At 35.5% G+C, this 9,212-nt stretch overlaps 2 protein-coding genes, 1 non-coding gene and 1 pseudogene across 3 annotated transcripts; 1 reads left to right on the top strand and 3 right to left on the bottom strand.

Annotated features, from left to right (window-relative positions):
• Positions 1-2,362: 2,362 nt before the first annotated feature.
• LOC147929731 (U2 spliceosomal RNA) lies at positions 2,363-2,559 on the bottom strand. Its single transcript, XR_015579121.1, has one exon. It is a non-coding gene; the product is annotated as a U2 spliceosomal RNA (small nuclear RNA).
• Positions 2,560-2,790: 231 nt separating this feature from the next.
• LOC104736968 (DEAD-box ATP-dependent RNA helicase 39-like) lies at positions 2,791-6,428 on the bottom strand. Its single transcript, XM_010457066.3, has 9 exons — positions 5,727-6,428; positions 5,360-5,455; positions 4,825-5,013; positions 4,589-4,729; positions 4,335-4,475; positions 4,040-4,182; positions 3,813-3,942; positions 3,654-3,702; positions 2,791-3,501 (listed from the first exon to the last, which is right to left on the bottom strand). Exons 1-9 carry the CDS (start codon positions 6,243-6,245, stop codon positions 3,050-3,052), a joined length of 1,860 nt encoding a protein of 619 aa, XP_010455368.1. The 5' UTR covers positions 6,246-6,428; the 3' UTR covers positions 2,791-3,049.
• Positions 6,429-7,663: 1,235 nt separating this feature from the next.
• LOC104738319 (SKP1-like protein 17 pseudogene) lies at positions 7,664-7,930 on the bottom strand (annotated as a pseudogene).
• Positions 7,931-8,399: 469 nt separating this feature from the next.
• LOC104738318 (uncharacterized) lies at positions 8,400-9,156 on the top strand. The gene is made up of 2 exons (XM_010458511.3): positions 8,400-8,666; positions 8,782-9,156. The coding sequence occupies exons 1-2, from the start codon at positions 8,501-8,503 to the stop codon at positions 9,027-9,029; spliced, it is 414 nt and encodes a 137-aa protein (XP_010456813.1). The 5' UTR covers positions 8,400-8,500; the 3' UTR covers positions 9,030-9,156.
• The last annotated feature ends 56 nt before the right edge of the window (positions 9,157-9,212 follow it).

Genomic DNA, 9,212 nt, shown 5'->3' with positions numbered 1-9,212 from the left:
ATGTAAATATTTAATAGAATCACTGGCCACAAAATTCACTTAAGATGCATCCGATCAGATCAATAACCCAGGCTAGATTCTTGTTTCCGAAAACCCAAGAAAAATAATAAATGAAACATCTGTATGCATAAATCCCTGAATTTTCTGATATCCAAATTTTGTGAGACTAAATTTTGAAAATCAACTCTTAGATTAATCCGGAGTTAACAAAGGAGAAACACACCAATCCAGTGAACTCCTCAAATCTAATTACGAAAACGAAAAAAGAAAAAAAAAAAATACAAACCCTACACTATCATGGATAGGTCTTAAGAGTCCCCAGCTAAATCATGTACAAATATATTGTGACTCAAAGACTATAATCTAATAAAATGCTTTGAGAAACCATTGATGTATATCAGTTTCAATCTGAGAGTATTTAGAGAGAGATATATAGAGAGAGGGTTGACTCTATTACCTCACAAAAGCAACAAAAGAGAAAACCTTCTTCTCTTGCCCATTGTTATTGACATCTTCGTTTGACCTACATATAGATTTTTGGAGCCATAAGATCAACAAGATACTTCATAAATAGAACACACACACACACATATATATATATATATATCTATATATATATATAATAAACTTAACATATGGGTATGCTTTTGGAGCCGTAAGACATGAAATACCACAAAACCATATGAAAAAAATTGTATGTGACGTCTTAGAAACCCTAATTGTTTCGTAGTAGAAGTTATTAATATCTAAAGCATCAGATCAGATAATTCATGCTATATTCTACATTTAATATGATATTTTCAGAAAACCCAAAGAAAAAGATAGAACCTGAGACATCGTGCATAGGTTATATCAACCACTAGAAAAAACATCGTAAACAAGTCGTCATAAAACCCCTAAATTTGCTGAGTTTCTAGATCCAACCTTTGCAAAATTGTGAAGCTAAATTTTGAAAACACATTTCAGACTCAACCGAAATTAACAAAAGAGATACACATAGCATTTTAGAATCCCTAAATCTTCTGATTATGATTAATAAAACCAAAGAAACGATTAAGATTAATAAAAACAAAAAAACAAAACCATGGTCTTAGAATCCCAAAACCTTCTGATTTGTATGTACTAGGGTAAACACAATACTAATAAACAAAGTTTTAGGGGGAAGAGCGGTAAGATTTTTTTTATTAACGAGAAATTTTCTGGAGATAGTCACTTACAAAAGTCAAGATAATGTTTGTCACCCTACAAGCAAATTTGACGACCAAAAAAATTATAAGCTCTAAAGCAGAAACGAATTATACAAAAGGCAAGAAACTTAGTTTTCGATGCAAAGTATTGCTCTCTGGGTAATGTCTCGGGGTCAGGATGGTGTTCCCAGTAAATGCCCTTTACTAATAAATGCCCTTTACTTTTATAGGTGGCTGTTGACCTAGGGTTGTCTAGGGTTCCCATGTGAATTTCCGAGATTGCCCTATGCAAAGCTTAGTGGGTTTTGCAACTTGTCGGGCCAAAATTTCAGTTTAATATATTTAATAAATCTTGTTGGGCCGAGTGGCAGGCAAAGCCCATATCCAACATGATTCCTCTATAGATCCTTCTATTGTGATTCAAAGACATCTAATCAATTACTTTGAGAAAACCTTTGATAGATATAATTTGAGACTAAGAGAGATAGAGAGATACATATAGATAGAGATAGAGAAACAGAGATAGTATTAGTGATAGAAATATAGATAGAGATAGAGATAAAGATGGAGATAGAGATAAAGATGGAGATAGATATAGAGATAGTGATAGAGATAGAGAGAGAGGAGAACTTATAAGATAAGCTTTCCTGTTTGAGTCACAAGATATAGAAAAGCTAGAATTAAAAAGTGTTGTCACAACAATTGACATCTATATACTTAACTTTTGTAGATATGGCCAAAATCTGAAGCCCAGTCTACAAATCTGATCCATGAAAGATAGCAGATTCATTTTTAGATATACAAATCTAATTCAAAAGAAATGGCTTTCGGACATATAAAAACTTTTAGGCTGAGTCGAACTGAGTTCAGACTATGCTGAAAAACACATAAATATCCAATATGACATATGAATTTTAGCCAAAAAGTTTATATAAAATTAAACTATATATGTCACATGTAGAAAATGTTTAAAAAGCTTGATTTACATTAATAATTACAATTAGATAAACTACAATTTATATGATATTTAAGGTTTTAAGCTGAACGTAATAGTGCTAAGACTGAATCAGTGACATGTTTATAGAAAATTCAGATTAATATCAAAAATATAGTTTCTCGATCTAATAATTATCGAGAATATATGGACATTATATTGTTTTAAGCTGTTTGGAGTGGTGGGGTGCGCCAAAAGCCTTTGCAGTGGTGCAACGCATAGGCGACGCTCAAGAACCCGGACAGTGAACTGCCACATTGGGCACTTACCTTAAAAAATAGAGTTATATCAAGCGGGACAATGTCCTCACGTATCAGATATTAAACTAATAAGAACAGATACTACACTTGATCTTAGCCAAAAAGCCGAGAAAGATATGATTTGTATTGTCCTACTCGCTTCCTTTTTATAGCTCCAACATTGGTCTTCTCATTCTCATTTTTAAGATGAAGTAAAACTCCACCTTCCCATACTCGTTTCTCGTCTCATTAGAACTCAAAGACACAAAGGCGAGCCTCTTTTTCAGACTCGTCACTAATCATGTATCACCATATATTTTGTTTGTTTTTTTTTGAGCAATTAGTTCGCCATTGCACACTCCACGCCATATTTTTGTTTTGTATAAATTAACCATTCTACCTCTTAAGACGATTATTATGTTACAACTGACCATAGATGTCATATACAGCCAAAAGTTTATGAGTTTCAAAAGTGAATTTCTTCTATCGATACAAACTGCATAAAAGAAGAAAGAAAATATGATGATCTCCCAAGATGATTTATCTCGAACCGCTTTTGTAATCATAATCCAAAGATAATTCACTTTCACCACTGACGTTAACTCTCCTCAAGTTTCCAGAATGTAAAATCAAGAGGCTCTTGCCGAAGAAGACTTGCCCCTGAACCCAACAACACTTAGTTTCTTTCCTGGTCTTCTATCTGAACCTGTCTTCCCCCTTGCAGCAATCGATCTGGATCCAACCGTTTTCAATATTTTTCTTTTCGGCTTTGAAGATTTCTCTGGAGGAGATGATGCTTTTCTGGGTTTGGAAAACGAACTTGACTTTCTCACAGGTGTCTTCCCACCTGTTGATCTTGCAGTTGCAGAAGATGTCGGTTTGTCTCTGCTACTTCGTTGCTTGCTCACTTCTCTGATCTGCTTAACGCTTCTTCCTTTCTCTTGAGTGATTTGGCTTCTTGCAGCGTCTCTTCTCACATTATCAGTGGTGAGTGCTTCCAAGCTCTCATTGTTTCTCATGGCTTCTTCGATTCTTCCTGCTAACATTTGGTCCTTCCTGCTCACTAGACTTGTCACTTTTCCTGTAAAGAGACAATTATTCAGTTTTTTGTTATCATTTGGTTTCGATATGTCATAAACAAAAAATATGAAAACTGGATTCAGCACCCTAGCTGAAACCATCTGAAAATACGAGGAGTCTTAACAAGTGATAATCTAGAGGTAGGAAACAAACCTTTAGCACCCATCCGAGCTGTTCTTCCGGTACGATGGAGGTAGTCAATCTAAGGAATTCAAGTTTGAACAAAACTAAGGTGTCAAGAAGAGTGGATCAACAAGTAAAGAGAAGAAAGAATAAGGGTTATAGACAGGAACATTTGGCCAAGGTACTTACAGAGTTCTTTGGGAAATCAAACATGACTACATGATCAACGTCGAGGTCCAGACCCCTAGCAGCCAAATCCGTGCACACCAGCGTGGGACAGTCACCTTCTTCGTCCTTGAACTTTTTCAAATTCTCAACTCTGTATAGATGAGTGCAAACCAATTTTACACCTTAATTAAGCAATTAATTTCTCGAGAAATGGATTACGTATTAGGCGGAGCTGTTTTAGTCTGAACCTTTGTTCTGCTGGAACTTCGCCGTGATAGTTTACAGTGGAAATCTGGTTTTCAGAGAGAAAGTGATCAACAGCGCGACTGGAGTTCAACGTGTTACAAAAGACCATCACCTTGCTCCCTTTGGCTAAGCTAGGTTCAAGAACCTGCATTATCATCAAAGCATAAGTAATATATAAGTACCGCAGGCGCATACCAGAAAGAATGTACATGTAATTTAGACACATTTGCACCCAAACAAGAACTCTTAACATGTCTGATTGCCTTCAGAGATAAGAATTTTAATTATGTATTTTACCTGTAGAAGTGCTTCTAACTTATCTTCACCACCTGAAAGCTTGATGAAGTCATGGCGAGCGTTTGCTATCTTTTTATGCAGTGTTGATGTTCGCAAATGCTCTATCCCTTGAAACTCCTCATCAACTAACTTCTGAACAGCCTGAAAACTCACAATTTCATTCACTACCTCAATATTTGAAGTTCCAGATGCATGGAGCAAATAAAATAATGATAATAGCAAAGAAATGGGTCAAGCTTGTAACATGTGTATACCGTTGTCATAGTAGCAGTCACTAAGACTGTTTGAAATCCTTGGTCATTTGTTTTTAACGCACGCTGATTCAGTGGGGCAAGGAATTTACGTATCTCAGGACCAAAGCCACGATCAAACATAGTGTCTGCCTCATCCAGCACCTGCGTATAAAGATTATCATTGGTTGTCGTTTCATGTAGATCCCAAACCATAAGAATCATGGAACATAATGTTAAGATCCCAAAGTGAAGCATACCAAATAAGCGATATCTCCATAGACCATGTTTCCTTCTTCGATATGCTGAAGAATCCTACCAGGGGTTCCAACAACCATGTCTATTGCATTGTTCAAAGAATCCTCCTGTGGTCTTATCCGAGAACCACCACTAACCAATATAGATCTAAACCTCGCGTGATGGCTTATGGACTTTGCCACACGGTAAACCTAATGCAGATTCCTTAGTTAGTTCTACTTTTGCCATTTCTCTGTCTAAAAACAGGAATGCAAACTAGCATAAAATGCTATAAACACATATTAAACCATCGATTTTATGATCATCCTATAAGAAGGCAGCCAAGACTTTCTTGGAAATAAAGATTCCAACTTTTTATTTTCTTGGCAATTGTAAAATTTGTTTGTTTCGTACCTAAACAAAACCTAGGCTTACTAGGTTTACTTTCAAACTACTAGGTTTATCAACATTTACAAGTGCTAACAAACTGCTAATACCTGAATTTATCCAAAACAGTAACTAATCTTGGTAAAGACACAAACAAACGCACAAGAGTACCTGCTCAGATAATTCTCTTGTGGGACAAAGAACAACAGTCCTCGGACGCCTAGGTTTCGTTTTCTTACCAAGTGTTGCTTCATCTTCTCTCATCAGCTACAAAAATCAAATCAAAACAACTTAAACCGCCATATCGAATTTCTAATACAGTAGTCCCCGAAACTCAACGTAACATCAAAAAAAATAGAGCTATATAGACTATGAAAGGAAGAAACAAACCTAATAAATACATACTAAGGCTACATATAACAGAATTAGTCCTAAATTGTTTCACTTTCAGACCAAAAGAAAATGTATCCGACTAGCAAACAAGAGCCAAACACTAATGTATGCAGCAACATCCAATTACAAAGCTCACTAGGCACACCTGAACTATAGGCAGCAAGTAAGCAAGAGTCTTGCCAGAACCAGTATGCGAACCCAATACAACGCTCTTACGTTCCATAACAGCAGGTATCCCAATACACTGAATCTCAGTAGGAACCTCAATGTTCAACTCTTGTAAAGCTCCCATCACTTCCTCACTTAACCCAAGCTCCTCAAAATTCTCAAATAACTTCTTACTCTTCTTCCTATTACCGTTCTCTTCATCTACACCAACAACACTACTCGGTCTCTGTTGTGGTGGTTTCGCTGATTCCTTCAAATGCCTAAGCCTAAGCCTCTCTAGCAAAATCGTGTGTTTCAATTGATCCGGATCTGTAGCATTCGCCTCCGACGTCGGAGCGGTGGTTGCGGCGGCGGCGCATAGAGGGCGAAAAGCGTGGTGGAATCTAGAGGGAGGTTTGTGGAGGCGGAGAAATGGGAAAACGTGAGGGATTTTGGAGAAAGTGAAGCGTGAAGAAGAGAGAGATAAGGATAGTATTGTTCTCGAAGCTCCTACCATAGCTTTCGCGCGTGTTCTTGTTTACTGTGGTATTAGGTTCAGGAGAAGGGAGGGGAGATTGAGAGAGGTTTATGGGAAGGTTTATGATGTGTTGTTGTTGTTCATGGAGGTCGTCATTTTTGGTATTAGCGAAGAGGAGGAAGAAGAAGAAGAAGATAGGTTTTTTTTGCAAGTGAACAGATCAAAAGCCTTTAAGGCCCATTAAGGGTCCTTATTGGCCCGTTTTACAAATTCTACGCAAAAAACAGTTGTTGCATGCACCTAGAAGCAATTTCATGTAAATAAAATAAATAGAAATGCTACATTATACGTATAGTGTATCTCATGGGTTGGGTGCAACATTCTTTCTTATCTACCAAAAGTTATGTGTACGATATGGGTAGTACACTTAGACCATCTCCAATGGTTTTCCTATTTTTACCTTTAAAATATAGGAATTCTATAATAGAGGTGACTTTTGCTCCAATAGATACCTCTATTTTTTCCTCTAAAAAAGAATATTCTGTAGAGATTCAATCGGTTGTTTTTAACAATTACTTTATCTTTTATTAGGAAAATAAAAAAGACAACTACCTTAAAATATTACTAAATTAAGTTTTTGATCCAAAAATATCATTAGAAAGCACAAGGTGGTGAGCTAGTGGTTCTAGTATGGTTGATTAAATTTCCCCAAACGCAGAATTGCTAACTTGATCTATTTGATCACATGGTATGTATCTATTGCTTACAGTCCATTTGCAAACTTGGAGTACTTTACCCGTGGGATGCCCTCTCTTCTATATATGTAATCAAAAAAAGAAAATACCACTATAAATTTTTTAGTCCAAAAATTACGATTACAAACTTTTAAATCCAAAAATACCACAAAACTTAAAAGATAATTTTGAGTGTTTATAATTGAAATTTTTTGGGTTTATAAGAAGTCCACAAATTATGATACTTTTTAGTGCCCAAACGAATATTTTCTAAAACATATGGTTGTTCAAAAACATTGATTCTTTTTTTCTTTGTAATCTTTTTTTTAAAAAACATTGATTCTTGGCTACGTAAAGAAGAACGTACGTAGTTAACCATGAATTTAAAAAGAGAAACAAAAAAATCACGTTAACTATAGAGACGATCGAAGTCAGTCGTCACAGTCACAATGCTAAAAAAAAATTCAGCACAAAATCATTCTCGAAAAAGAAAAAAAAAATTAAGTTGTTTTTGATCATTAAACCCATTCACTCTCCTTGTAAATCTTTTCTTCTTCTTCCGAATATGATATTAATCGCTCTGGAACAATGTTAAACATGGCTCGGACCTCTTCTATATCGTTATCCTTTATGATATCTGCAATAGTTTGGCCAATGAGATCGAGAAGGCGTACAATGCTGAGATAGTAAGAAGCGTTCATGACGTTGCATAAGGTATCAAAATCATAAGTCATAACGTTTCATGAACTCAGCGTCCCATGTCTCGAGCTCCTCCTTATCTTCAGTTGAACCAGCATCATCATCAACGTGCTTCTTCAAATATTCAATAACCATGGAGAGGATCTCACCGGTGACGTAATGAAGCGGTACAGGGTTATCGGCGCATTCGTCTTCGATCATGTCTCTTACCATTAGTATCTTACGCGCAACAGCCTCATCAACCTCGAAATACTCTCCATCGGAGCTCAACAGTACAATACTCTTCGACATTGTTTCGTTTGTTGTGGGTTAAATTGAGATTTTATCGAAGAAACTGATGTAGAATTAAAGAATGGATCTAAGAAAACAATTAACCTATGCATGGACTATATATATAACCAAGTACGATGAGTTTTATATATAGGTAAATATTATGGGAATATTTCCCTCTCTTTTTTTTTTCAAAACATGCAATAAAGAAAAGATGAGAAAATTAATGGGAAATCAACAAAAATTTTAATTTAATTTTGTAATTTATAAGTTTAGATTTAGAACAAGGTCCGATTAGTTCATGTATTATTTGGAGAGCCAAAAATATATACATAGTTCAGGCATAATTCAGTGGGTCTCAGTTCAAGTTTGAGCATATTTCCAAAAATAGTTTGTACAATGTTTTCCCTTTTATGTTTTCTAGAACATTCTAGAAGTAACTGGAGCTTTAATATGTGTATATATATAAATAATTAAATATACAAAACCAAAGCTTAGCCTAGTCATATGTCTTCGTAAGTAAAATCCTTTGTCTTCTAACTTTGCTCTAGTCTAGACGATTTTTTTCCTTTTTTTGTTTGTTTGGTGATAATGTCGGATAAAGGAGGAGGTCTTGCGATCGGTGGCACGACAAATTCTTGCGTAGGTGAGAGTCAGATCATCCCTAATGATCAATGTAACCAAACGATGCCTTCTTACATGGACTCTGAGCGGTTGATTGGTGATGCTGCCAAGATTCCGGATAACACTGTCTTCGGTATGCGATCTCATCCTCTCTTTCTTTTTGTTTGACCAGATCTGTTTATAATTGGCTTGTCTTTTTATACTTAACTGGTCTTTGTTTTTTTTTGTTTTGATAATTATTGTGGCAGATGCAAGAAAACAGGAAGAGGATGAAGAAGCTAAGCAACTATTAGTAGATATGATAGTGAATGAAACAATGAAGAATACAACTTTCATGGAGAGCTTAAGAAAAACCAAAGTAGATACTGCATGGGACGAAAAGAGAAAACAAGAAAAAGAGGAGCTGAAGAAGAAAAGAGATGAGATGAAGAAAAAAAAAGAGGAGCAGCAGAAGAAAAAACAATACAAGGCCATGGGTAAGAAGAACAAAAAATAATTGTTTTAAGCATAATTGTAATAACTTGGTAGGGGTTATTTGGTTTATGATTTTATAGATTTGAAAATCCAAATACAATCCAGTGTTATTGGTTTCTTTGTTAAATTAGGTTTAAGTTTGACTTCACAATTTCACCATCTCTCCAAAATAATAAATTATACATGCAAAAGGAACTATGGATGC

This window comes from Camelina sativa, chromosome 13, assembly GCF_030686135.1.
Source record: "Camelina sativa cultivar CO46 ecotype springtype chromosome 13, ASM3068613v1".
Classification (NCBI taxonomy): Eukaryota; Viridiplantae; Streptophyta; class Magnoliopsida; order Brassicales; family Brassicaceae; genus Camelina; species Camelina sativa.
The sequence above is the reverse complement of the archived record's forward strand: the minus strand, read 5'-3'. Positions and strand labels throughout refer to the sequence as shown.

Bases quoted from the DNA above. Each gene is read 5' to 3' on its own strand.
- LOC104736968 (XM_010457066.3), bottom strand. From the start codon at position 6,245: ATGGTAGGAGCTTCGAGAACAATACTATCCTTATCTCTCTCTTCTTCA. The intron at 4,476-4,588 runs GTATACACATGT...GTGAGTTTTCAG, and splicing joins TGACTGCTACTATGACAACG to GCTGTTCAGAAGTTAGTTGA. The intron at 3,703-3,812 runs GTAAGTACCTTG...TGAATTCCTTAG, and splicing joins TTGATTTCCCAAAGAACTCT to ATTGACTACCTCCATCGTAC.
- LOC104738318 (XM_010458511.3), top strand. From the start codon at position 8,501: ATGTCGGATAAAGGAGGAGGTCTTGCGATCGGTGGCACGACAAATTCT. The intron at 8,667-8,781 runs GTATGCGATCTC...TTATTGTGGCAG, and splicing joins TCCGGATAACACTGTCTTCG to ATGCAAGAAAACAGGAAGAG.